At 42.0% G+C, this 26,478-nt stretch overlaps 1 protein-coding gene across 15 annotated transcripts in view; it reads right to left on the bottom strand.

Annotated features, from left to right (window-relative positions):
- The window catches only part of Dlg1 (MAGUK family member discs large 1), a 376,826-nt gene that overhangs the window by 93,219 nt on the left and 257,129 nt on the right, over nucleotides 1-26,478 (bottom strand). For all 15 annotated transcript variants that reach the window (XM_076393504.1, XM_076393526.1, XM_076393518.1 and 12 more), the window contains one exon: nucleotides 3,666-3,701. In XM_076393504.1, coding sequence (XP_076249619.1) covers nucleotides 3,666-3,701 — 36 coding nt within the window. The remainder of the gene's footprint in view (nucleotides 1-3,665; nucleotides 3,702-26,478) is intronic.

Genomic DNA, 26,478 nt, shown 5'->3' with positions numbered 1-26,478 from the left:
TGCATCGAACACAACGGAATCCGAGGAGAATGCCAAGGAGGATGCTGGAGCTTAATTAGTGCGTGTCGGGGTCTGAATATCACGAGCCGTGTTCCATTTCCCGCATTTTTTTCAGATTTCGTTTGTCCGCGGTTGAATCTCACCAGTTCCTGCCTTCCGTGCAACCCTAGTAATGAGAGAAAAAAAAAAAACAAAAAGAAAAACAGAGGAAAACAGGAAGTTAGCTGCCGAACACCCTAGGCTAATCTCTCATAACTGGAGTGGCTCATTTGCGGCGAGAGTCGCGAACGCTCAATGTGAAAGAAAAAGAGAGAAACGAGAACGACAGGAGAAGGGGATAAGTGCAGAACGATGCGTATACGAAAAAGGGAGGGGTAGAAAATGAGGGGTAAAGAAAGCCGGAGGTAAAGCTGGAAAAGGGTGGGTGAATTAAGGTAATTGGCACCAAGCCTTGTTTCCCGTGTTAGTAACCGCGAAACATTGCTCATGAAGGGGATTCCGAAGCTTTTTTAATATTATGAAAACGAACCGAGTGCCTTTTCGTGGAAAGGACGCTGTAAAATAAAAGTATTTACAGGTGAATCTGCTAATTCGAGTGAAGCAGCAAAGCTCAGATTTCAACGTGTACAAATGGTATAAAGTATTGTGTAAAATGAAGAGATTTGAAAAGCATAAAAAAGGTATAAAACCTTAGCACCTAAAACACCGCAACCTTTATTACACTAATGAGCACACGTCTCGTCAATCACGGCGCGATTTCTCTACTTGAGAATATTTGAGAGCTAATTTATCCTAGTAAATCCTCTTTAATATTTCGAGTGTACTTCAGCTGATGTAAAGGTTGAAAAGGATTTCCTCAAAGAAGAAAAATGTCAAGGGTAAAAGAAAACCCCTTCGCGGAAAATGAAGTGCAGCTGAGACTTCTGTCAACTTTAGAAAAGATTACTGATACCATTCCCATGCTACAGAACCTCTATTACTGTTTAATTGCCTTATTTTTTCACAAGAGCGCAAATACTCCACAATGTATAAATTACTTTTTTAAAATCAGAACAGCTAGTTTTACATTTTTCTGTGCATGAGTGATCCCAATTCCATTTTATCCAATTTCTTGAAAGAATACCTGTTACAATTTTTAGCTGTCCATTATTATGAAAATATTTGACACCTTGGACAACCTGTTCGAGTTTCGTAGAAGCTGTACCTCGTATATCTTCCCAAGGCGATTTCATCCGGATTCGACGAAGCCCACCGTGGCAATCCGATCTGCACGCCCGACAATTCTCGTGGGAGCTCACGTCCGCAAATCGCGGCAAGATTTCGTTCGGCGTCAGTATTTTATGGGTGCAGAGTCTTCAGCGGGCTCTTTCATTGTCGGACAGAGAAATTATTAGAGATCCACGTGGTGAGATTTCCCGAAAGAGTTTCGCAAAAGCGGGGAGAAGGGCAAGAAGAAATATCGCTATAACGCAATGAATTCAGCCTGTTCTGACACTTTTCGCGAACTGCGAAATAGTTTGCAGAGTTTGCGCACACAAAAACATAGCGAATTTTGCGCGAGACAAGTTTACCTTAATAATGTCAGAGGAAAACAATGCTTGACTGGAGGATTTGCCTTAAGAGGGTTTTGCACGGGAAGAAAGAATCTCGGTACAAAACGGCTCGCCATGAACAAAGGAAGCGGAAGAGTCATTTGGCTTGTGTCGCTACAAAAGGGACAAAACCTGCCGGAGGGTGGCGTAGCGGGTGACGTATTGTGGATATTCGAAACAAGAAGATGAAAGGTGAAACAGATCCTCTCTGGGGAAGACACTATTGAGAAACGGCATAGTTCGTTCGAGTGCCTATGGCAAGAACCATTGAACGGAGCTCCAGTCTTCGAAGTGCTCTCCGATATGAAGATCTTCGAATATGAAATTCCGAGTACACCGTTGCTTCAAAGGTGATTCTTCCTTGGATTTCCTTCAGCTGTTTTCATCAAAAAATGGAGCTCAGTTGCATAAAACGAGAGAAAATCACAGTTTCGTTTCTATTCGAAAATCTCGAAGAAAATGTAGTTCGCTTTTAGCTTACGATACAACGATTCCTCGCAAATTCGAATGACAAAATTGCTGACAATTCGACATGATGTTTCAACACGGTTGGCAAATTTTACTAGAGATAAATCTCGGAGAAGCATTAAGGAAATAAGGGAGTATGTAGTCGAACTTCTTAACAAAGAGTTCCACGGCTGGGGAGTCCTATGGTGGTATCAAGGTTTAACGAATCTTTTTAAATTCACAGCGCACGTCCCCCAACCACTTGGTCTCACAGTTTTCTTCAGTTTCCTCCCTTACTCGACACTCACCCCACTGAGTTCTTCCACTTCTGTAGTCTGAGACTGTATTGGCGTATCAGCGTGGAACAGAGCCCTAAGGCGAGAGTAAACCCGATTAGACGGTACACTAAATCTCATTCAACCAGCCTTCATTGTTAAGTGCCTCTACCGTCTTTCGTTCCTCATAAAAAACGCTCCAGGAGCGTCCTGAATTACCAAGCGATACCTCGTCTCGCGGACTCGTTCCTACATTTTTGTCTGCTCAGGCGATTTTTACGTGCAGCACCCTCTGCTATACAACAATCGATAGTACAGGACAAATTGCTCGCATAAAAACTTTGTCATTCAGATGAGCAACTTTTTTTTTACCTTGTTTCTGAAAACACTTCGCTCATGCTTTCAAGGAACGCAAAGTACAATTTCTGAAATTTATAGCGTTTCTTTCCAAGTGCAATAGTTGCCAGGACATAGCGTTGCTTTAAACGACATACTGATTTGAATTCCAGTTATGGATTTGGTAATGAACACGTTGATTCTACCAAGCATCAATGCATAAATACAGCAAGAAAGCGCATGTAAATGCGCCATGAATTCCAGCTGCATGAGGGCGCATCGATTAATGCATAAGGGGCACTATAGGGAGATTCCGCGGACTGGTAAATATTTTCACAGGCGCTGGTACAGCAACATCTAATCGCTTGTACTTAACGAGGAACGTTGCAACCTTGATGCACCGGTTGTTACAACCAGCGCGTCATTAAACCGCGTCGGTCTTAATAACAACCAGATACAGTGCGCGTTGTAACTGCGTAACCAGATGGTAAGGGCTCGATTCGCATGCATCACTGTCGCGCAAATTGCTTCAGCACTACCGCACACTCTTTCCCTATCGTCGCGTTCTTCCCGTTTCATCATTTTAACTCGTGCCAATACCGCTGGGAACGCCGCGGGTGATATACTGCGACCGATTTCCTTCGGCGAAAATACGTTTTCGCGTTTCAGATTGCCTCGATTCACTTCTCGCTGTTCAAAGCACGATGAATGTTTTGTGGGCTGAGTGCGATTGCAATTCATGCCAGGTTTCGTTACTGCGAGTTATGGAAATGCAAACACATGCAACACATCTATGGTACAGAACTCTGATAGGTTTTCTAAGCTAATGGACAGTGCCAAAAGATGTTGGTTACTGTGAAATTGAGATGAAAATGAACCTGTGTCAGGGTTAAACTCATGGCGAGGCTAAGTTGTATAATGGAAGCGAATGGCTTAAAAAAGGATGAAAGAATAAAGGTACATGCTTAGAGCGAAAGCAAAGCGACGTCAAGAAACGTAAGCTGCGGATGCTCACCTGGTCGCCGTCGTGCCCCTGCCAGCTGTCGTGACTCTGTAACAGAAAGAACGATGTCAGTATTAGCTACACACTGTGGTAGGTACTTATATCTATACACTACTTTCATGTCCGATCCGCGCGAAAGCTACTCATCGACTGACCCATGTCTTCAACCTTCCTGGGCTCTGGAGTTGTTTCTTCCCCCACCCCTATTCAATTGCAATGTCAAAGTGGTTTTAGAAAATTTTCCAAGCAAAATAGCCTTCCTTTAAAGAATTCTTTTTTGAATCCTTTTTTTTAGGATGTATGTATAAGGTTCAAATTGATCTGCACAAAAATGTGCCAGTGATAAGAAAGACTAATACAGAGTAATAAACAGCATATGCTGCTCGAATCATACACATGATAAAGGTTACTTATTTTTTTCTTAAATGAACACACACGATATTTTCTGAAGAAGTCATATGGATATTACGGTTCATTAAATCGGTGTAAATATCACATATCGTATAGACAGCTATTTTATCGGACGTGAAGGTAGACCAATGTCGGAAATATAGGCGGCGGTCGCTGGGTTAATGTTCAACCACCTTGTTAGATTTATGGCTGCAATATAGGCGTCATGGAGCACGTTGTGCCGTGCTCCCATGCGCCGCAAGTTGATCCGAGGCAATACTCGTTACAACATATGTTCGATATGTATAGGAAATTTTCAACAGGCTCCTTTGCATACTCCATAGCTGCAAAAAATTTCTACTGTACAAAATGAGTCTTTTATATACTCTATACCGAAGATTCTTCAATTTTTATGAATTATCCCAACGTGAAAAAAATGAAAGCAATTCTGCTTGTAACGAAGCAGAAGCTTTCCCTGTTTCAGTGATCTGCCTTAAGACAGGGAAAAGCAGATCCAGTGAGGCGGATATAGCGTAAGCCCACGATAACATATCACGTCGTAACGTGTAAGATGTAGCGAGCACGATATACAGATACGACGAGGAAATTATTCCCGTGATGAGGGTTGATACCTCTCGACCAGTTACTATCAAAATCCCATTACGAGACGGAAGCTGTGCCTCCAGCGAATTCGATGGCGCACAGGGATAATACCGATATCAATTTCGCCCAGGAAGAACAGATGTCGTATAAACTCGTTCGCATCTTCGTAAAATGTTGATGTGAAAATCTTGCTGATAACGATAAGTACATACCACTACTGGCCAAATCCTAGCGCGACAGAAGCTATATTTTCCCTATTAGCAATACAACGGGACTTCAGACGTTTTTTATACCTCATTAAAACTACTTCTACGTTTAATTATTTTTATGGCACAATCATGATGGAATGAAAAAATGTTTTACGCATGAAAACCAAAGAGAGGTGGTAACAAAAAGGGCTAGAAAAAATTGCCAAGCTGGTGGTTAACAACTAGAGATTTAATCGTGTAATGAAGTTAAACACTGCGTGAAAGTCGACTAAAAGGCTAAAGGGCCGGTACACGGAGTGGAGGCAGAAAATGAAAAGGGGAGCAAGGGTATTATTGTTCGCAGACGTTGCAGACGGAAACGTCTAATGAAACATCAGTTTACTGTTTTACTACCCTGTATTTACTTTGTTGTATCAATGTTGCATAAATGGTACTACTACTTACACCAGCGCATTGAGATAAAACAGATCAACGTGAAATAACCATGAAAGGCTAGGGGCATTAATTGGATTTTTTCGATACATCTTTAATCATTGTACTCTCAGCAGATGAGTTTACAAAGGCGATCCCTTCTTGCCTAAACTTAATTGCAAAGTTTCTACTCGGAGCAAATTGGTACATTCGTAACTTTCGACAGCCACGGGGATGATATCCGAACCAACAACACTCAGAACTTTTCTCGTTTGCGATCAGCTTTATCCGCAGAGTGTGCTGTGCTTTAATTGCAAAGATCCTATTTACATTGCGCTTTATCTACACCCGCGCCTGTTCGAACGTATCGAATTTTATTGCTTCCATCGCATTTAACCCGATTAAATCGCTTTTGGTAGATATCGACGATTAATTTGACTGTGTATTCACCGATTGCACTAATGAATTTTCGAAAGATAAAAGGATCTTGACAGGCACATACAATTACGAAAATTACAAGTTTTCTTCAAGCGTTAAAAAACAAGATGGGCGAATGCCGTAGATATCATCTTTCATCATCGAAGGTACAACTTTTTCTGTCTTTATGAATCATATAATGATTTCTAGTGGAGGGGTACGAAGCGTTATCGCTGAGAGATATGAAAAAGGACAGAGATGAAAATCACTAAGGGATGAGAGAAGATATGCGTTTCCCAAGGTGACCAAACTTATGAGCTACTTTGCTAACTTCGAAGACCATAATTTAAGGACTAAAGGATTAAATCGGCGATGTTATGGACCTCCAAAGGGACAGCGTATTAAATCGATCGATGGGGGATAGTACCAATCTAAAAATGTATTCAAAAATATCATCTTCCTGTAAATTATCACCCGCATAAATTATTCTAGTATTACACTTCTACCGACATTCACAATTTTCACCATGAACCTTCTAATTTCAACGCACGCAACGACAGAATAGTTTCGCAGACGTCTCAGTTCCAGTGATGCTCGGAGCTTATGTTGGAGCATAAATTTTCCCTGAAGCATTAAATACCATCCCGTCGTGAGACCTGAGGACAAAGTTGCTGACTTGATCTGAGACCGTTTCATCTCGTGGATGTACCCCTACACCGGTCGTAACAAATAAGGAGTTCGTGTAGGTGAATCCCTTAACATCTAGGAATTCCGTGTTATCTCGTAAACCCAGCTTCGCATGGAATCCCATGGCAGTCCAAACATTCTTGAGCATCGCACGTCTCACGACATATTACAAAGAACGTTCTTTCGTGTCTTTGGAATTTTTAGCGTTTCTATTAAGTACCGTCAAATATCCCTGGCGCCTTCACTGCCACGATATTTCATGAAATAATATACCTATATTTCCTTTACGAACATGTTTGCCATCTCACTTCACAATCCCACTGAATTTGAACATGAACAACATTGAGGGGAATAACCTTAGCAAGTCAGGAGATTTGCATAGGTTTTACTTTGGTTAAATGCCAGCCAACAATTTAGTGAATGTCGTAAAGCAATTAAAATAGTTGAGCCTATACTCTCCTATAAAAGTCGCAGAGTGTCCTAGGGAATTCTGACTTGAAAAAACTAAAATTCTACTTGAGCGACAGAAGTTTGTAACATCAATGGGATTACGCGAATGATGGTTTACATGTAAGAAACTCAAACTACAGCGACCGTGGGAATCCAGAAATTCGCGACACCCCGTGAATTCAGTTTTACAAGGAGTATGGTGTAGTCCCTAGTCAGACCTCGTCGAGGATCTTGCCCGCGATCCCCGATGTATCTGCCTGTCGGACGACACGACCTCTTAATTATGAACACGCGTCCGTGGCAATAATTAATAGAGGTGGTAGCTCCTCGCAAACACTGAATTGTTCTTGAAGGTTACAGAACCCTCACCCTCGATCTCCCACCCTCTAAATTATTAACAACCTCGTTTTATTCCGACCTCTTTTCCTGTCCTTTCGTGTCTTAATTATATTACTCGTCGCTCAGAACTTCTGCATTCGAGCGTCTCGCTGCCGCTTTGACATTATAATTAAAGCGCGTGAGGGTGATTCTCGCTATCGATTTGTCACGTAATAAGCGATGCAGTTGCGTTTGAACTCTGTGAGGAGTCGTCGAGATTCAACTGAATTGAAATTGCGAGGGATATCGAGATTCTTCACGATCTCTTTATAAAGTTACGTTCTTTCAATAAGTCCTCGACAACGCAAAGGAGCACAACAATATTAAAATGTCTAAAGTGACTGAAGGAATAATGCTTCAGAGGAATCGAGGCGAGTCAAACGAATGTAAATGTCTCTTATGCAAAAACGCCGGAGGATGTTTTTATACGACGGAGCTTCCTCGTGAATGTGAATGGTTCATCCAAAAACAATTGTACACACGAATGCACCCCTCGTTCGCAATTCATTTCGACAAAAAAGTTAGTCAATGAATTATGCGTCTATTTCCGATTACCGATAGACATAATCCATCGCTGACTCGACGAAAATGGGCTACCATCGTTTTCGAACTCGTCGTGATGAATTCTCTAGACCCTTTCACTGGAATATGTGCTACCATTATATATTACCTTACGCAAAAACATCCCACGAACAATACGTCAAGCTCTCCCCTGTTAATAGCTTTCGTGCAGGTATTTGTTTAAGCGAGATTAATTTTTTATTGGCAGATCTTGTCTGCGTTTTGCAGTGCTTCTACATCTTCTAAATGCATTGTACAATACCATGCATCCGCGATCACTACTCATTAACTAGCTCATGTTTTTAACCCTCTTCGGTCCTGCAGTTGTTATCTTCTCTCACTCCTATTCTGCTGTAGTTTACCACACACATAAACTATTGACAGTAAAACGGAGATTCGCAAGCTCGATCGTTTTCACCCTCTTGTAGGAGGAAACCAGAGGTAGGTTCTCGTGCATTTTCCTGAGAACAAAATAACGCATTTCTTACACTTCGTTACCTCTGTATCCATATAATTTTATCGCCAAAACATTTTTCCATTCTTCTCTTCTCACTTTTACGCCTCCTACGAAGCGCGCTAGAATTTTATGTTTTTTCTACTTCTGTGTCAGCTTCCCGCCCTCTTCCTATTCTTTGTTGCCTTTCCTTTCACATTTTCGATTTGAAAGCGCTGCGAAACATTGTTCGAGATGCTCTATCTCATGGAATTTTACGACATATATACGTATTCAATGCAACAAACATGGACTCACTATTATTACAGGAGAGAGACAAATAGAAAGTTCGCGTTAGCAGAGAAAAAATGGCAGTAACAACAACAGATCTATTCATCAGAATCGAGACATGCAGGGAAGTATTTCAAATAGACCAGCTGACGGCGTATAGTGGCTGGATGCACGAGTTTGTCGGAAGGTTTTCGATTAAGGGAAAACGCCAAACGATGCGCACCGTTTGGATGTACTAGGAGAAACAGGTATATAAACAGAAAATGCAATTCTTCTTTGCAATTTCGCTCACGGAATTCAAATAATTCTAGTTTTAATAGAATCGTCCACTAAAATATTGTTTTTATTAAAAATATATTCGCCAATAACGGAACGAATTATGTGAAAAAAATTAACTGAAAAATATTTATGATCGCAGCCAGGTGGCTGTTTGAAGATCAGTATTTGAAATTTCGTCGATGAAAGGAAAAAAAATGTGCAGGATTTATCGAATACCAGCGGCAGGAAAAGTTATGCATGCGAAAAATTCCGGTCGGTGTGGAATTATTCGATAAAAATTATAACTCAGAATATTGAGTACTAAATAAAATTGAAAAATTCCCAGGGAGAAGTGGGGCAGTAAATCGCGCGATAATTTTGTAGCGCGACCTATGGCATCTTAGTCTCGTCTGCTTCCTGTGCGACAGTAAAATGCAACGACCCCATGGTCCAAGTACCAATCAATGCCTGATTCTTGTGGGTACAAACTTAATGCTAATTAGAGGGGGCAGGTCGATCGTAAAGAGTAAACGCCGAACGAGCCAGCTACGCCGCTTGGCTCGAGGAAAACCGAAATTTACGAGTTTCTTCGTGCAAACGCGAATTTATGGTTGACGAGACGTGGTCAGCGAAACAGCAAGGGGGAGGTTCCTCGAGTCTCAGGCTCAATAAAACGCAGATCCAGTGTCATCGTTAGCTCGTCATTCGGTATCAGCATAGCGGGCCCTCGAAGCCGGCCGATGCCGGCCTTTCTTTACGATTATGGAGAAGTGTGGTTATGAAATGGGACGTAAAACTCTCGTTACAAGGACGTCGAACTTTTCTAGGTGGCACGTACAAGCCTCGTGCCTCTCGTCACGCTCGTTAATCCTTTCCGCGTGTACTGACGTCCAGGGACATCTTCGTTATTTCATTCTTTACGACGCAACTGGCCTTTTGTCTTTCCCTATTTCCATAATTCAACTCTACGTGCTGCTGGATTCAAGGGACAGAGTTTCTACTTCTGTTTCTCTGTACTCTCGACTTCTGTACTCTGGACTTTATGAATTATAATAGAAAAAAGGTATAAAAGAACTTAACACCCTCGTGATCTAAGCCAACCACTAATGGCGAAAGTCATTTCCGGGTCGTCAGGATGAATTTTATCGTCGTTAGTAAATATCGTTTCGCATCAAGGGGTCGATCGATCCTGGTGCAACACCTGTAAATTTGTCATCGTCAGAAGCATTGACGTGTGGTAAGAAAAACTGAAGGCGATCGAAGGGAAGGAAGAGCAGATCCCCTCTTGACCTTTTGTACCATCGCTCGCACATTTTCGACGTCTTGTACGGGTCCCTTGTGACCGCAATTTATTATACTGGATATTGAAATCGACTGATAACGCTGCAGAAAGAAGAGGAAAAAATGAGCAGAATCCTTGTACGTAGTATTGTTCTTGCATATGCAATGAAGCGATTCGTGAGAAATACTCGACCGTTTTTCAAACAACGTGGTCAAATAAATCGCCGTCAACAGCATCGTGAGGCAAGAAAAACAAAAAGAGATAAGGCATGAATGGAACAATGACGAAAACAAATGGGCAAATATTTTCTTGTCAGCGTTTTTCATACGTCTCATCGAATCCTTGAATTGCCTAAATGACAAAAAATGCATGCCCTTCTTAAGCGTATCGTCAATGAAATTCATAGTACTATACATTATTATGAATACAAGGAGGAAAGTCCTAAGATAAAATTCACGAGGTTTGCTGCACTCATGAGGAAAGGTGCTGCTTTCCTATCATTCAAATATCTCATCGTTTGTCCGTGATTTAAATAATTCCAATTTAAATCCGGTCGCGTCCTAATCGCTTACAGAAGATGCGGCGAGCTCTCAACGCGGTGAATTTTAATGCCCTGACTCGAGGTGAGATCAGCCGTCGATTAACGAAAACTCCGTCGAACGCTCGCCAAAAGATTCTATCTTAATTACTGTTCGAGAACAGTGTTCGGAGCAAGGTATCGAAAGCCGTAAAGCTTTCTTTTATCGTTAATGGTGAAGTAAAACGCGAAGCCAGTCCACCCCCGCTTAATCCGCTCGTTAATGTCCCCCGATAATAAAGTATACGTGTCGAGGATCAGAGGCGGGCCGCAAAGAGTAGGAAGCACGATTGAAATTACATCAGATATATCGGAAGTTGCTCGATATCCACGTAATACGATTTCCCCAGCGTTTACATCGCAACTTACCGAAGGAACACGACACGCTAGTTGAGGACAAATTTACCAAAGCAAATCTAGCAAGCCATTTTCGATGGTATCTAGAAAATAGAAGATGCAAATTTTTCGCAAAATGTTTGCACTTGATTTTCAGCTCGAGTATGTTCCCCGTTGGTGCACGATAAAGATTAAAGTTCCATTACCAGATAAGGATTTCCCACGAGTTTATGCCTCGAAAGGATTAAGCGGAGTAACGAGAAAGCTTATTAAAAACAAAAGCTAAAAAAGAGAGTTACGAGGTGGGCAGAAACTGTTGGGTGTAAAAATTTTATTTGGACGCTTTGATCAAAGTCCTCCTCGTCTAGAAAAAAATTCCCACTGTCTATTAGCCGACATTAAGCCCTGACGCATTTCATACAGCAAAATTTTCACGGTGGAAGGTTAGTGGTTCTCTTTCACCCGCAGATATTGCAAAAAATATTAGCATCCAGCCGGGCGTTATCTTTTCCCCTGGTCCGTGGATGCTCGTGTAGCTGGACACGAATGTTTACAGTGTACACTGGAGCAGCAGGCTTGGGCCAGCACCGACGGCCAGCACCGACGGCCAGCACCGACGGCCAACACACGGCCTTCGCCATTTTCGCCCGTTTACTACGGAATGCAATTTCGTGCCGCGTCGGTGGAACAACCTGCACGACAGATTACCGCTTTGTTTGCCCGTCCCGGTACTTCGAAACGCAATAAAGATCTCGGTTCTGTTGAGCTTGGCCAGGGGACGCTGAAATGTATGCACCGTGCACGCCGATGTATCGTGAATCGGGAAACCATAGAGTTTAATTCTCTCGAAACGCCGCGCGTGTCCCGTCCTCTCTTCTACTCCTTTTACCGTGTGTTGTAATTAAATTCTACTAGAACTACTAAATTTGTTGCATGAGTTATTAATTATTAATTGCAATCAATGCACAGAGAGCGTCGCGAGTTAATCAGCGTTCGACTTCGTGACTTCAATTGATTGCATTTTTAATAATATTCCAATAAAGGCCAACGATTATAATTTCATCACAGGAATGAAACTGAGTTGTTTTAAAAAATGCCTCACACGACGACAGAGCAGAAAAATTGGCAACAGTTAGAAGAAGAAGCGATGCAAAAGTGATTGAACTACAATGCTCGTTGAGGAGAGACACGTTCGTTACGATTATCGGTAAAAACAACGAACAGACACGGAGATGGCGTGGCAAGTTGTTAACTGGTACGAGGAACGAAATTGAATTCGAATTGATTTCGGCGGGGAACAAAATTAAAGACAAAATCGATTTGTCTTCGATTAGCGATGCCTGTCGGACCGCCACCGATAACAAGCGCGAATTCGAGCCTCGATTCATTGTTATCGCTCTGTGTCGTCGTCACTCCTGTTCCATGGACAAATTGACAATCCCTCTTTCTTTCCACGCTCATCGTTATTATTCATCTATGGAAATTCATTCCAAAACTTTCGTCTCCTATTCATTATTCTCTTGACCCTTCTCCTTTGTTTCGATCATTCGAAGGAGTTTACAGAAAATATGAAATATGTTGTGTGTATACCAGAAAAATTGCCAACTAAACTGTACGAATAGTATTCTACGTCTTTTGATCTTTCGAAAAACAGAGGCGAACATGCAGTAATTGTCTGTCAGTCGCTGAACAGATCTCTCAAACTTAATTCTAGTTTAATCCTGTCGGTCAATCAAACGCTTTTCGACAAAGGGGCCACGTGCAGTTTGAGCGGACAGTCTGGTGCGCGGAACCAGAATGTGCATTTACGATGCATGCAGTTCGCAGCAGTCCAGAGGCGCGCTAACACGAAGCACCGATGTAAATCGAGTTTGGGACTGGCAAGGGTGGCGCAAAGGGGCGAAGATGTAGAGTCGCTGCGCTCGATCGAGTTTCCCTGATGAATGCTCAAAACTATGCATGTAACGGGCCGCGCACAAAGGTTCGTTATCACGGAGTATTACCTGCCACGCTGAGATTGTCCTGTCCTGTTTCCCACGGGGACAGGAGCACGACAGTGAGGAGTCAATGTCCCGGTGACGTCTGTCAACCATGTGAAACGCTGTATTGCACAGATTGGGATCTATCTTGCAGGAATAGTCGTCGGAATAGATACTGATAATACTGTCGAGATATTTTCAAAGAGACGTTCATTTTCTGAACGTCAAATTTATGTATTTTTATGTAGGGGAAGTGCGAAGGAAATATGGTCGAAGTAAGTTTCAGACTAATTCATTTCTAAGTTCAAATTCCCGCCAATTGTGCACTTGAAATGGAATCCAGCTCTGTCGCGGAATAAACAGGAAACAATAACCTTCGAATATGCAAGGTCGTAGAATAAAAGTTATTTAAACAGCTGAAACGCAGGAGATTTGCAAGAATGTAAAGTTTACACCTAACAACTGTTCAAACAACCTCTTGTTACTCTTGTGGTCTTGGATATCTTGAAGGTCGCTGAATCCATTAAACTTGCTTTTTTGCGATACCTTCATTTAAAACCACCGAGTGATTACATTTTTTCCGCCATTAATAACCGCACAGAAATATATTTTCCACGCCTAACCCAGACCTAACCACATTACCCACAATTTCATCAGTTATTTATTTAATAAGCGGAGGTTGTAGAAACATCGAGCTCATGAATAAATGTAGTTCAACTGCAGTCCCCCTAGCACGACGAGAAAACACAGAAGAGGTAACATTCATAGTATTCAGCAACATTTTCATCACGGAGCAAACACTATCTCGTCGTTGACACTTTTTTCCTCCTCGTTTATTCCGAGCTAGACGATTTGCTCAGGTCTGAAAGGTTTCGCTGTTGAAACATTAAGCTTTGATACGCTCAGCGTCAGAGCTCGATGTTCCTCGTTTCAAATATTTCTCCACCATTTCGATGTTTTTTTTTTTATGCCAGGAGACGAATGACACAAGGCGTAATTAATAATTAAGCGACTCGTTCAAGTCTGCGAGACAGAATTCAGTCGAACTACTTCCACGTCGGTCTCGCTATCTTCAGCGAAGTTACTGCGATAAATAAATAATTGTTCGCTTGTAAAATATAATCGTTGCTCCGTTCTCCGCTTTGTATAAAACATACTCGAGCCGAATTCGTTGGAAAATTTATTCCATCGCCAGTTGCTTTAAAATTCCGCGCATCACGGAGCTATTGATTGCGAAAGTTTCTCACAATGTTGCTCCGAGAAGGGCCTGTGTTAATATCAAGTATCCGCTGCTGCTTTCCCTTTGAAACTTCTTTCCATAAACACGACGCCACGGAAGTTTTCCCACGAGGAAAACAAGTTTCCCCTTGCCTTGACTTTTCTCTCCAGTCAACGCTTTCTGCGATACTTATTCGCCACCGTTCTTTAACATCTGTAACGTTATTGCACGTTGATGAGAAAAAATTCAACTCTAACAGCTACCGTTGCGAAACTCTCCAAGAGGTTCATTCGTATGCAGCTCGGAGACGCGAGATGATATTTCACGCATCGCCAACGACTTCTTCGATCTATACTTAACGATAATCACGCTTCAACGATAATCGAGGAAACAGACACGAAGCTTCAATTGACGTCCCGTGTTAGACTCGACGTAATTGTCAAACTTTCCTAGCGCCGGTCGAACAACTCCAAAGTGAAAGAAGAGAAGAAACTTTCTAGGAAAGCACAGGACGTTTTCAGATACATTCAAATTTATTCACGACTTTAACTTATGTCTTTATTCCTTGGTCTAGTCGTTGCAATCTTCGAACGATTTCGATTTAGTTTCTTATCTCTGAAGGTAAAGACTCTTCGTAATATTTGTCTTTTGAGAAGAATATATTGCGAGTTATTCCAAATATTGGTTGCAGCCACGAAATAATGGCTGCGTTAAGTGGTTTCTCCTCGAACGATCTTCAAATAGAGACACGTGTTTAGACGTTTCAGTAGACCGATGAGACACTGTCTGACGACTATTCATTGTCAGCAAGACGTACATCGATACCAGAGGGAGACATTATCGAGGACGTTAGGGGTGTGAATTCTCGCAGAGCGTTGCGACTTGTTCGCATGGAAACTTTGAAACTTGCGTCTTCCTCTACTGCTGTATAGTCGACATGCCTTGCGCCGTACTGTACTTTGTATAGGCAGGAGATCTGCCTATGCAATAGTGTACATAACATTGTGTGAGAATCTAGAACTTTGTACAGCACGATACAGCACTTGCAACCTGTTTAATTGCATTCGAACGTAGGTTTTACAAAATTATCATCAAGCTAATACAGTTTCTATAAAAAATTCACGATTTCTATTAAAAATCGAGAATCCAGTAAATATAGCTATCGATTTTCTTCAAATCAAATATTCAAAGTGCCGCTTTTCCAATGTACCGATTAATCGCGACCTCATTGCTGTCCTTTTCCTGCCACCTTACCATTCCCGCGATGACTACTACCATAATAGTCGTTTCCATGGAAATGTGCGTGCAAAATTTGTATCTCCGAGCGAAGTCCCGGCTGCTGGGAATTCGAGAAAAGCTCTCGTTGAATTACGAGCCACTAAAAGAAGCTCTGCGTGAGTCGTTTCCACTCCTCCTTCGTCGACCACCCTCCCGTATCCACCCTCAACCTTCGGCTGGTGTTCCCCCTTTTTTCCTCTCTGCCCAGGAGTCGGGTAGCCATGCATTCCGGTTTGCACGTGGAAGACGGAGAAACGAATTTCTTCAAGAAAACGCATAGCTCCACGATAATGGATACATCCACACCGCGCTGCCTGCGTACCCTTTGCTCTGCGATATTTCGTATTTTACTTTGATTCTGAGGAGTTTTATTACCACGTGGATAAAGATGCTGGTTTCATTCCTATCCCCGAAACGAAGACCTTCCTGCCCTGTCTCGTGTCGCTTACTGCGCGAAAATAATCATTCGTGATTGAAAGTAGTTCAAGAGATGACATTTCCTGTGTTGCGTAAGGAAATGTGTATGTGTCCCTGAACAGACAGAGGACAACTTTGTAATTTCTGATTAGTTCTCATACCATTTTCATAAGCCTCTCTTCTAGACGCTAATCTCCTTGTGTTAGTCTCTGGCTAGATCAATACCTCTTTCAAAAATGGATCTCTTGATGGACCTTTTCAGACCACTTGAGACAATCACGAGCACCCTTGACAATATCACGACGGCATAAGAGTACCGAACCAAATCGAGGACGTGTGTAGACCACGGAGAAAGCACAGCGTTTTCTCAGAATCCCTCTTGCACTCAGATCACCAAGCAGTGCACGATTTGGATTAGAAAGCAGCGCGGGCCAACTTCGGCGCAACCGAAACGTGTCCTGAGAGCATAGCAACACAATCGCTCTTCTTGTTCGCTTGAAATACGCGCGTAGCAGCTTCACGCGTCTTGGTCCTCAACTTTTTCAGAGCTGTCGGTATCGAGAAGCTGCGTCTCGTTTCGCGCGCATATCAACGCTTTTTACGGGAAACAGCGATACATGGAGGTCTCGAAGAACGCTGTAACCTACTTCGATGGAACTGCTGTACGTGAATGGGCGCTTTTTACAGCGAAGTTCGTGGCATCGGGGATGAACAATTTCAGCGACTGAACGACTATCCTCCACGTCTATAGGTTCGGAAAAGATACCTCAGGAGTTAATGAGATTTGAGTCGTGTGCGTTAACGCCAGACAGCCCGCCATATTCTCGCAAGAGTTCCGTGGCAAATTGTTTTCGACGCCAGCCAACGCATCCCATAATTTCGTACAGGGTCAGATGCTCCCCGTCTCAGTTCATTTCCTTGAAAAGCATCCTCCCCAAACTCGCACACATCGCAACTTATTCACGGGTTTCAAAGTTAATAATATTTCGTGCTTCCAGAAAGTGTTAAAGGCATGTGCATTTCCAAAACACGTAGAATTTCGCTTCGTTCATTTGCAGTAGATGCCTTCTGCATCGAATTCATCTTTCAGAATCTTGTGAACGCTCTGAATTTCCATTTGAACGTGTTTTGCGTAAACTTCAATCGACCTTCTAGCGAAACGGGATGCAAAATTCAATTTCACGCAATTCCGCAATTACGATTTTAGTGAAATTAAATTTTAGTTTAAATGTTTCACGTATTACTAGGTTAATATTTTTGCAAAGAAACTCTAATGCTTTGAAAAGTGGAATAAAGGAATAAATATAGCTTATTCATTGTGTAATATTCCTCTCAAAAAGCGTGAATTTCTCAGAGAAGTTTGCTGCTAGTAATGAGATTTTCATCTAAAAACCATCATCATTCTCGGACCATTCATCGGAATAAGCGACGTTAACGAGAAAGATGCCACGCTTCAAAGACAGACATTCGAATATACAGGCGCACACATATTGGTCGCGCAGTGGCTTCCGATGCAAATGACGTGCAGATTAGTGGCTGCGCCAGAGGGTTCTTGCTTTGAGACGTCCGGTTAAAGGGCTTCCTCTCCTCTGCCCGATGGATTTCCGGATAATTTAGATCGTGCAGCGCTACCTCTATGTCGTGCGTACAGCTAGATTACATACGTATCTACATATGTAAAGCCTACTCGTGTATCAAGTTGTTGACGCATGTTAAATCGTGCACTATACAGTCTCTCTTCTCGTGTAGGTCTGAGTAGAGTTTCAAAACATATTCTTTTTTAAATATTTAGAGTCTTCGCACCCACTACCTCAATGAGACTGACCTCGTATTGTAAGCAACTTATTCTGGATAGTCAGGATGATTGCTTTTTGATGCGAAATCATTCCCTGATAATAAGGTAGCAGCATAGGACACATTTTCCAATAGCGTGGGTGGAGGATGACGATTTGATATCCATTTAGGAGAAGATATCATACATCGCTTTCTCCCAGGGTGGTTTGGTTTCCAACAACCCTCGAATCATTTCACCCCTCATTTAGAATTTAGGGGAGATAGAGTTCGAGATGCGAGTAACGAGCGATTCTCGTCGACACGAGTTTACTCAGGAGTTTATCGCATTAATTGAAGACTTTGAACTCTTCCGATCCAGGTACCATTACGTTACTTCCTCCTCTTCCTTCAGACGTTACTAATTGCCACCCCTAATATCAGCTAATTACTTTCCACAAAGTTTTTAAATAATCCTATTTCTTTTTTCATTTTCCTATCGTTTTCGATAAAGTTTCCTCGCAATTAATGATAAAAATAGGATTTATTAAGATGGAAATGCTCCCATGATTATTACTCCACTTTATTCCGAGAATTCTTCCGAAAAGATGGGTAGTCAATTAGTTCACGCAAAGCAGACATTCTGACAATTCACTCCAGATCCTATCAACTGCAGAATCATAAATTATAAGGCGATTATAACGCAAAAATTTCTTGAATGCAGTCTCCTTGCAGATAATGAGCAGTCCAAGCCACGTGTTTCTCTCCCACGAGGAAAGATTCACATTGATAATACGTTTTCATTCATGCCCTCGACTTGCTCATATTTGCGCCAGCAAATTGAGCGGATTTTTCTATTTTCTATAGCAAAGAAGAAACAATGATATGCCGAAATGGTCGTAAAGAATGGGAAAACTGTGATGAATGAACGATTCGAATACATTTTGAAAGAAAGTCGAGGGTAGAGTCGATTTTCAAGCGTGTGGAGATCGACGCCACTTTACAGTATGGAGCCTGTCCGCTGGAAAATATCCCTGAAGGGATGAAAAGGGTGGTTGAAACGAATATACGAAGATTAGGGGGAATATCGACAGGGGGTGAATTTAGTCTCAGTGCCTGAGGAAAGATTCTCTCGAAGAAGCATCGGGATAATAAAAGTGGGCCCGAAGACGGTCAAAGGGAGCTCGGGAAATTAACGGTCCGTTTTCAGGGAAAATTCATTCGGTCTCTTACTCGAATCCTCGAAAGCTCTAACTGGACCAAACGTGGACGGAAAAGAAGCCTCGTCGAGAAGCAAACCAGAATAAACGAAGCTTGACTGGAGGAGTGACATGCTTTCCGTTGAAGTATCTGCAATACTGGACTTTGTGTCGTCGAATTCTTCATTTGTAATTGAATGCTTCAAAGGAACCCTTTGATAAGGTCTCAAGTATTTGACATGCTACAGTGAGGGGTACAAATAAACGTTGACTTTATTACTTGAAATATTTCCTCTTGGAATTGATGCTTTTATTTTCAAAGCTGTGGAACTTGGTTGAAGTGTTTTCCTCTGGAAGTTGCACCGATAGATGTCTATTATTTCTTTTATAAAGAAATATTCGTAACATCAAGCGAAGTAAAACATAGAATGCGTTGTGTAAAACGGCAAATCCAACATGGAAAAGTATTTCACTCCCTATGCAAACAAATGTGTACACACGCGTCCACGCATGAATTCATCCCTCGAGGTGGAGATGCACAGGGAGGTTGTCTAAGCCAGCGTGAAGTCTATCGATCAAACGAACAGTTCCACGGATCCAAACGCGAGGAAATCTCTCGAAAGGGTATTCAGACGTTCGTTGTCGGACGCAATGCGGTATTTCCGGCCAACTTGAGAGACTGTGATCGCGCGTCATCGAGCTCCAGGGGTCGAGAAAAAACCAGGAATACATCGATGTCGCGCGAGGGGATGAAAGGAGTGTGCGTGGGCCGCTGCGTGCTCGTAGCCTTGAATTTTGTTCCCCGAATTCAATTGGGTCAACAACAACTCTCGTGGAAATATTTCTTCAATCGAGTTAATAAAGTTGAACGACAAGAATGAAGAAACTACTGGGGAAATGTGAAGATGAAAGAGTGTTAAAATCTTCATTTATAGCTTCTATGTTAATGTTTTCCTTCTCAAAGTCTTTCATATTAGCATAAATGAATTTGAATACAGTATTCTATTATGTTTTGCACCTCTAAATATTGAAAATTCCTTGCATCCTGCATTTTTGCATTATATTTGCATCTCTAATTTATTTTAACACCTTTATCATATTCCCTGTGTGTGAGAGTTTCTTCTCGACGATTTTGCGAAGATTTCCTCCGTTCCATATCCCCTCCAGGATCGTGCTACTACGTCCGCCCCCGTGTTTCCAATTGAATAAGAATCTGCAGTGCGTAGACGTTTTCCGACGCGCAGGGACGATAAATTCGCCCATCGAAGCGAGGTCGACACAAGTGGTATACTTGGAAACTTGGCAGGCGGACCGTCCCTCGTCTCAATCTTTTCCTCCTTTTTCTCTGCCTCCTCTCCGCCCCTTTCTTTCTGGTCCGACATTTGAGACGGCACGAGACGAAAGGCAAATAGACTCTTCTGCTGTCGTGGCAAGGACGATTTTCAAGAGCGTCATAGCCCCTGATTATCTTTGATCTTCGACCCGCGGGGTTATCGAGGGCCGCGTCAGCTACTTCGCTTCTGCCAGCGCTTATCACGATCTGCACTCGATGTTCGTTACTTGACAGCCTTTGTCGGATGTTCAAGAGAATATTGCTCTTGCCAGTTGTGGTGGAGGCACGAAAAGCTAAATTTCAAAGTGTACAGCAATTCTGACAGCCACTCATTTACTTAGACTGTATTCCATTAAAAATAATTCACGTCACATCGTTACGGAAATTAGCCATATGCAGCTGGCTAGAGTGGACGACTGTCGGGTTGTCGACGATCAAGCCTCCTCGCTGTCAAACAGCGTCACTGTCGAGGCCAAGCCCGAGGCAACTTCTCGAATCGAGAATATTTCGCTGTCACGTGTTAACGTAATTCAATCGCTGTCGCGACGATTCGCCGTTTGGCCGTGGTGGACGGTACTCGACGACCAAATATACCAGTCATTCGAGCGGTCAGGTCAGTCTATTGTTCAGTGGCAGCATTCAACGAAGGCTGACAACGCTCGTCGCTAACATCATTGCGATCGGTTCTCGTTGTCCGTACTCGTTACGCGTTCCATTACTACCGCTTTGCGGCCTATTTAATTAGTTCCGTAGCTCTGTGAGCCATGCAAACGCAAGCCTCAACCGATTAAGCGTGCTCGTCCTGTGTTTTCTCGTGTGCTAGAAACACGAGTCGTCCTCAGATTCGATGAGTTGTGTCAACTGTAGGGGTCAAGAGTTTCCGATTGTTCCACGAGTTGCTGGTCAACGATGGGCACGAATTCTCGTTCAGTTTTTGGAAATCGGAGTGATTACAATGGGACACGATACTTCTGATTATAGATAAGTGTGTTTCCACGGTTCTGCTTTCAGTGCCCCTGTTCTTCATGCGTTGTTGAACGTTTATGGGTCAGGAGTTTCCAGTGTGATTTTGCCAGGATCAGAGAGTAAAAGTGTAGAGTCCTTGAATTTAGAGGTTCGAAAGTTTTGGGTGCTGCTTTCAGATGTCTTCAAGATCCATAGGGAGATTTTAAAAGTCCATTAACTCTCGACGTCTGATGTAGAATTTGATGTAGTTCATTTCACACCTTATAGAGGTACATATAGTCTATGTCCAGTTCTAAGGCTTTAACATCGTTAGTATCATATTTTACAAGCCTAACATGTACCATATCGTGTTCTAAGCGTCCAGTATCGTCCATATCGGGTTTTATGGATCCGCTAACATCCCGGTTCTCAAATCCTTATCGGGTTGTAAAGGTTTGACGTGGTCTTCATTGAACTGTAAAGTTCGCCCATATCAAATTCCAAGTCTATTAGGTACAACGTAGAATTACACTGGCTCAGCTTTAGCCAGCTTTTAAGAACAGAACTTAGATGTATGCATCTTATACATAACCACAAGTTTAAATGTATTAGGATTTCCACCAACCTGATACTCTGGGTTCACAATGAAATCAAAGCGAATAAAATTACAAAGTAGGTACCATAGTAAATACTTCCCTCCTCTTCTACTATTCCTCTTCCCTTTGGGTTTCCTTCGCCTTCACCTTCACCTTCACCTTAGCTCTGCTCCTCTTCCTGCCTTCTACCTTTCATGGAGATGACGAAATTCCCATGGGTCAGAGTCAGGTACCAACCCTTGGTGGTAGGAAGGGCCAGGGAACCATGGGATCTCTTGTCCCTCCAGTGAGCACCATGAGGGTGCTTAGCTAAGGGACCTCTGGGGACCTCGGGGAGATCCTTCCTGGCCGAAGCCAGGATGGGATCTGAGATACTGACGGTCACGGAATTGTATTTATACTCCTCTGAGAGACCGAGGTAATGGCGTAATCATACTTGATTGGTTGGTCGAATCCGCGAAATCAAATCATCGATAAATAGTTCACAAGTTCACGTAATATTTATGTATTCGATAAAATGGTGATTGTTGCAACACTTCCAGCTCTGTATGTAGTTAAAAACAATTTTACCTATTATTTAATACAATTTCTTAATAATTATTGTTCTTCAATATCTCTTTTGTTTCGCTTGTTTTGCGACGCAGAACTATGGTCACAAGTTTGATGAATAAATGTTATTTCAATTGCACAAGAAATGCATCCAGGGTGTACTGCAATCGGAATTGAAACGAAGGGTTGTATAATCAATTGCATTATACTTTTTACTGTTTTGTTTACTGAAATAACAGGGAAGATTCCTTCGCGTAATGGAAGAAAAATTTGCTTAAATGTATTACTATCTGGTACGTGGTAAAAAGTTCATTTGACATGTGATAATTATATTGTAATGCAGACTACGAGTTAATCTTTTGTTTCTATTTGCATTCCTATTGTACAATTCTAAAGAAGAATTCAGTACGTAACGCCGAATGTACTCGTCTATTATTTCATTTGCAAACACAGGGTTGTTGCGTAACGCATACACTTTAGAAGCACACATTCGCGGCTAAAAGCTGAGAATAAAGGCTATTCATCGAGGTTATGCGAATCGGTGGTCGTAAACCAGGTTACGTAATGATGAAGTGAGCGCGTTGTTGAAGCGGTGTTCCAGCTGTAGTGAACACAACACGCTCGAAAATGGAAGAAAAGGTTTGTCCCGTGAAAACAAACGTTGCTAACGAACTTCCTCTTTGTTTTCTCTGCTGGATCTTCAATTTGACGGAGCATGCGGTGTTCTGTTCCAGTATTCATATTTAGTACTTCGAAATATTCTTCGAGCTTTAGATATTATTGCAGCAAGGGCTGCTGAAAATTAATGTACTTAAATTTCAGTCCTTTCCGAAGTCACCCTTTCGGGGTACAGCTAGGTACAGGTTTCCAATTACATCCACTATGTATGGATTCCTACGTTTGAAATTCATTCTGGCGTCATCGCGCCTAATGATTCAATGAATCTCGTCTGCGCTGCAACGTGTGACGTAACGTATGAATTATGAAGCTGGGTCGTCGACCGAGAGTTGCATTAAAATTTTCATTATATGAATTAATCGATCGACGTTATCTACATTTTCCACGACTAGTCAAAGTTTCCCCTCTCACGAATCATGAAAGCTGCAACAACTTCCCAATTTCCGAACCATATTTTCCCTCCACGAAGCAAATAAATATATTTAATGAAAAGAAAAGAGAAAACACTTTGCCTATTAATTGATCCCATTTAGGGTGATGAATAGGTGGAAATTGTTGATAAGAAAATCGAATGTAAACGTGAAAAAGAATTGGGCGAATAATTCGCAACAAATTGGATTTATCCAATCTTCTCTCCTACTGCTCGCAGCTGAAAATTTTATTACCTTTTCCATGCTCTAGCATTCTCATTGTTTTAACGTCGAATGCCTGTAGCTTGCGCGTAGCATTCGCATTTTTCATGCACGCTCATACGGGCAAATAAATAATACAATAAATTGCACACAGATTTCTATTCACCAGCTGCATGTGAAATGACGAACGAATATTCGACTGAAATGTCAGTTTAATATTGGTAATAGGAGTAATTATTACCGTGTTTGCCTGTACACTTCTATGGGATTGACCGTCTTTTTATTTTATTTAGAGAAAAGCTTCATTTCATCATTGGAACCTTCCTTTACTGAGTAGAAATGTCAATGTTCAATCAATTACTCGAGATACGTCGGCAAAGGTGTCAAGCATAAACTACCGTCAATGAGGAACAAGGAGGATAATCCAACAGGATGGAATATGACTTTGCGATTAATCAATGTCCGATAAAGTGGCTCGATCAGTGCGATGGTCGTATTATTGGAGAGGGAAAAATTGCTGCTCGTTTATTACCTTCCGATTGTTAGACGAATACTCACATCTGGAAAACTTCACGATCAGTCAGAAAATAGATCGTCTGACAATCTAAGCATATTTATCTTAATCGTTTCACCATTTTTTAGAGAAATACAGAAGTTGCGTAAACAATTATATACCATAGACAAATATGTATTAACAAGTGAGTATTTTAGAATGATATCCCTGACTAGATATCGGAAAATAGTAATGCCGGATATCGAAACGACAGCGAGGCACTTGTTTGGTCCCTAATGGTACCACGTCGAACCGCCTGGTACCGACCTGGATAAACTTCGATCGTATCTCCCGAGTTAAACGTTGTTCCCGAGGAGCCTGCCCGTTTCGTGCACGGATCTGTAAGCATAGTATATCGCGCAAGCCTGCAGGTTAAAGCACCTATAACGAGGCTTAGGAATGGTCCCGAACGTCTTCCATGTTCATCCACCATGGAAGCTCTTCTCCAACGAACAACTTCGCGGCAGACGAAGCTGCTTTCGAAAACTCGCTTCCCTGTGGTTCGCGTAAATGCCAGAACGACATTAACTGAATTTCACTAATTTGCTTTTCGTTTCAAACCAGCGGATTTAAATCTCTACCTTGGATATTCACGACTGGAGCTTAAAAATTATGATCGAGTATTTGGCTGAGCTGTGTAGCGAATACTTTTTAATAAATGCTCCAAATAAAAAGTCTGTAATTTATAAGGTTCATGGATGATAACATTTTCACAAACAATTGTGATTCATTTTCAAGCCGCCTGTGCATCGAATTAGCCACGTTTATTAAAAACGCTCGTATTTACGAGGGTTGAGAGTAGCCCGCAGGTTGCGGCTAATAGTATTGTTATGTTAAATGTTTTAATCTAGAACCAGTGCGGATGTTTGTCACGTTCTCGAATGATTTAACTAATCGCTTCCACGTTCAATATGCTATAGGTATTATGGATGCTGTTCCGCTATCATGTTACCTTTGTTTTATACTTCTGAATTTTCGAATAATTAGACTATCTAATATGACGAAAAAGCAAACAATCAGACATACGTGTGCGCGCAGAAGCTTTTCCAGGTGCGCAGCATGTGCATGCACACGGTATTTTCATTCGACGAATATTGGACAGTGGGTACAAATATAATTTGACAGTTCCGCAATCGAACCATTGTACGGGTCACTGAATATTTTAGATGCATCCATATTCGTCATGCGGCGATTGGTGTGCTTGACGGCGCGTAAAAATTTCAGGATTTCATTAACGTTCATCGATAATCGGTCGTTTCACGCAGGGGCGTCGCGTCGAATACAACTGAAGGAACTCGATACTTTTATTAAAACGTACAAATATTACCCTTCCATGGAATACACTTTATGTTACTCAATATAAATTATTTAAATATTTTTAGGAACTAATTTCCCACTTTCAGTATCACATTGTCTTCATCGCGCAAAAAATCCTGAGAAAGATTGACGAGATGCACAGGTTACGGTAGGGCCGTGATATTTAGCTAGTACAGTGCAATTTTCGGGAAAAATTAGGGTGTCCAGATGGCGTCGGAAGGATGGCGTATTGGGGGTAGCGCAAGCCATCCAGAATTTTTGCATGTAGATTGGTGGCGAACTCTAGCCCGCGAAAAGGGAGGAAGAAAGCAACAGAAGCAGTGGAAGGCAATTTCGAGTTGAGGTGGATGTACGTCCTGGCGATAAAAGTAATGAGATCCATTATAACAGCGTAAGCTGCTGTCCGTGAAGCAAGTATCTATTTACCCAACTAGGTGGCATGTCTCCCCTATCTGCACCCTCTTTCGACACCCTTGAAACGAGCTTCTGCCTGAGACGAATCTTAATCGTTAATTGCTTCAGATAAATTAGATAGAGTGAATAACTTCAATCTTACCCTTCGTACCAGTGAAGTTAGAAAAGTATTCTACGAGAGATCATCTTTGTGCAATGGCTGTGTCTCTAATCTGAGGTTACTCTGATTGTGAGTAAAATGATGTGGAAAGTATTTTTGGTACTAACTGCTGACGAAGGAAATTTTTCATTCCTTGATCGCATTATTCCATCGTGATTTTATTTTCTCAGATTAAGTGAAAATATAAGAGAAAGCGTCCAAGCTCCAGCTAACAGTTTGCGAAACAGCCTCGTAGCTGGAACGACATTGAGGATATTCGATAGATCGTATAACTTTCCTCGAAACTCAATAGGCGAGACGCGATAACGTTGGATCTATCCACTTCTTTGTAATTTCGTGTGCGCCGTACTGCCACGTGACTGCGAATTGAAATTCGCGGGTGTTGAAAAAACGTGAAAATAGAACATCGAAGGACGAAGAAACAGCGAAAATTGATAGGGAAAACGGAACAAATTGTGTGCAAGTTTCAATGCAATGGAAAACTGCAAATTTTATGGACGAAT

This window comes from Calliopsis andreniformis, chromosome 1 (assembly GCF_051401765.1).
Source record: "Calliopsis andreniformis isolate RMS-2024a chromosome 1, iyCalAndr_principal, whole genome shotgun sequence".
Classification (NCBI taxonomy): Eukaryota; Metazoa; Arthropoda; class Insecta; order Hymenoptera; family Andrenidae; genus Calliopsis; species Calliopsis andreniformis.
This window is presented reverse-complemented; position numbering and strand designations above follow the sequence as displayed.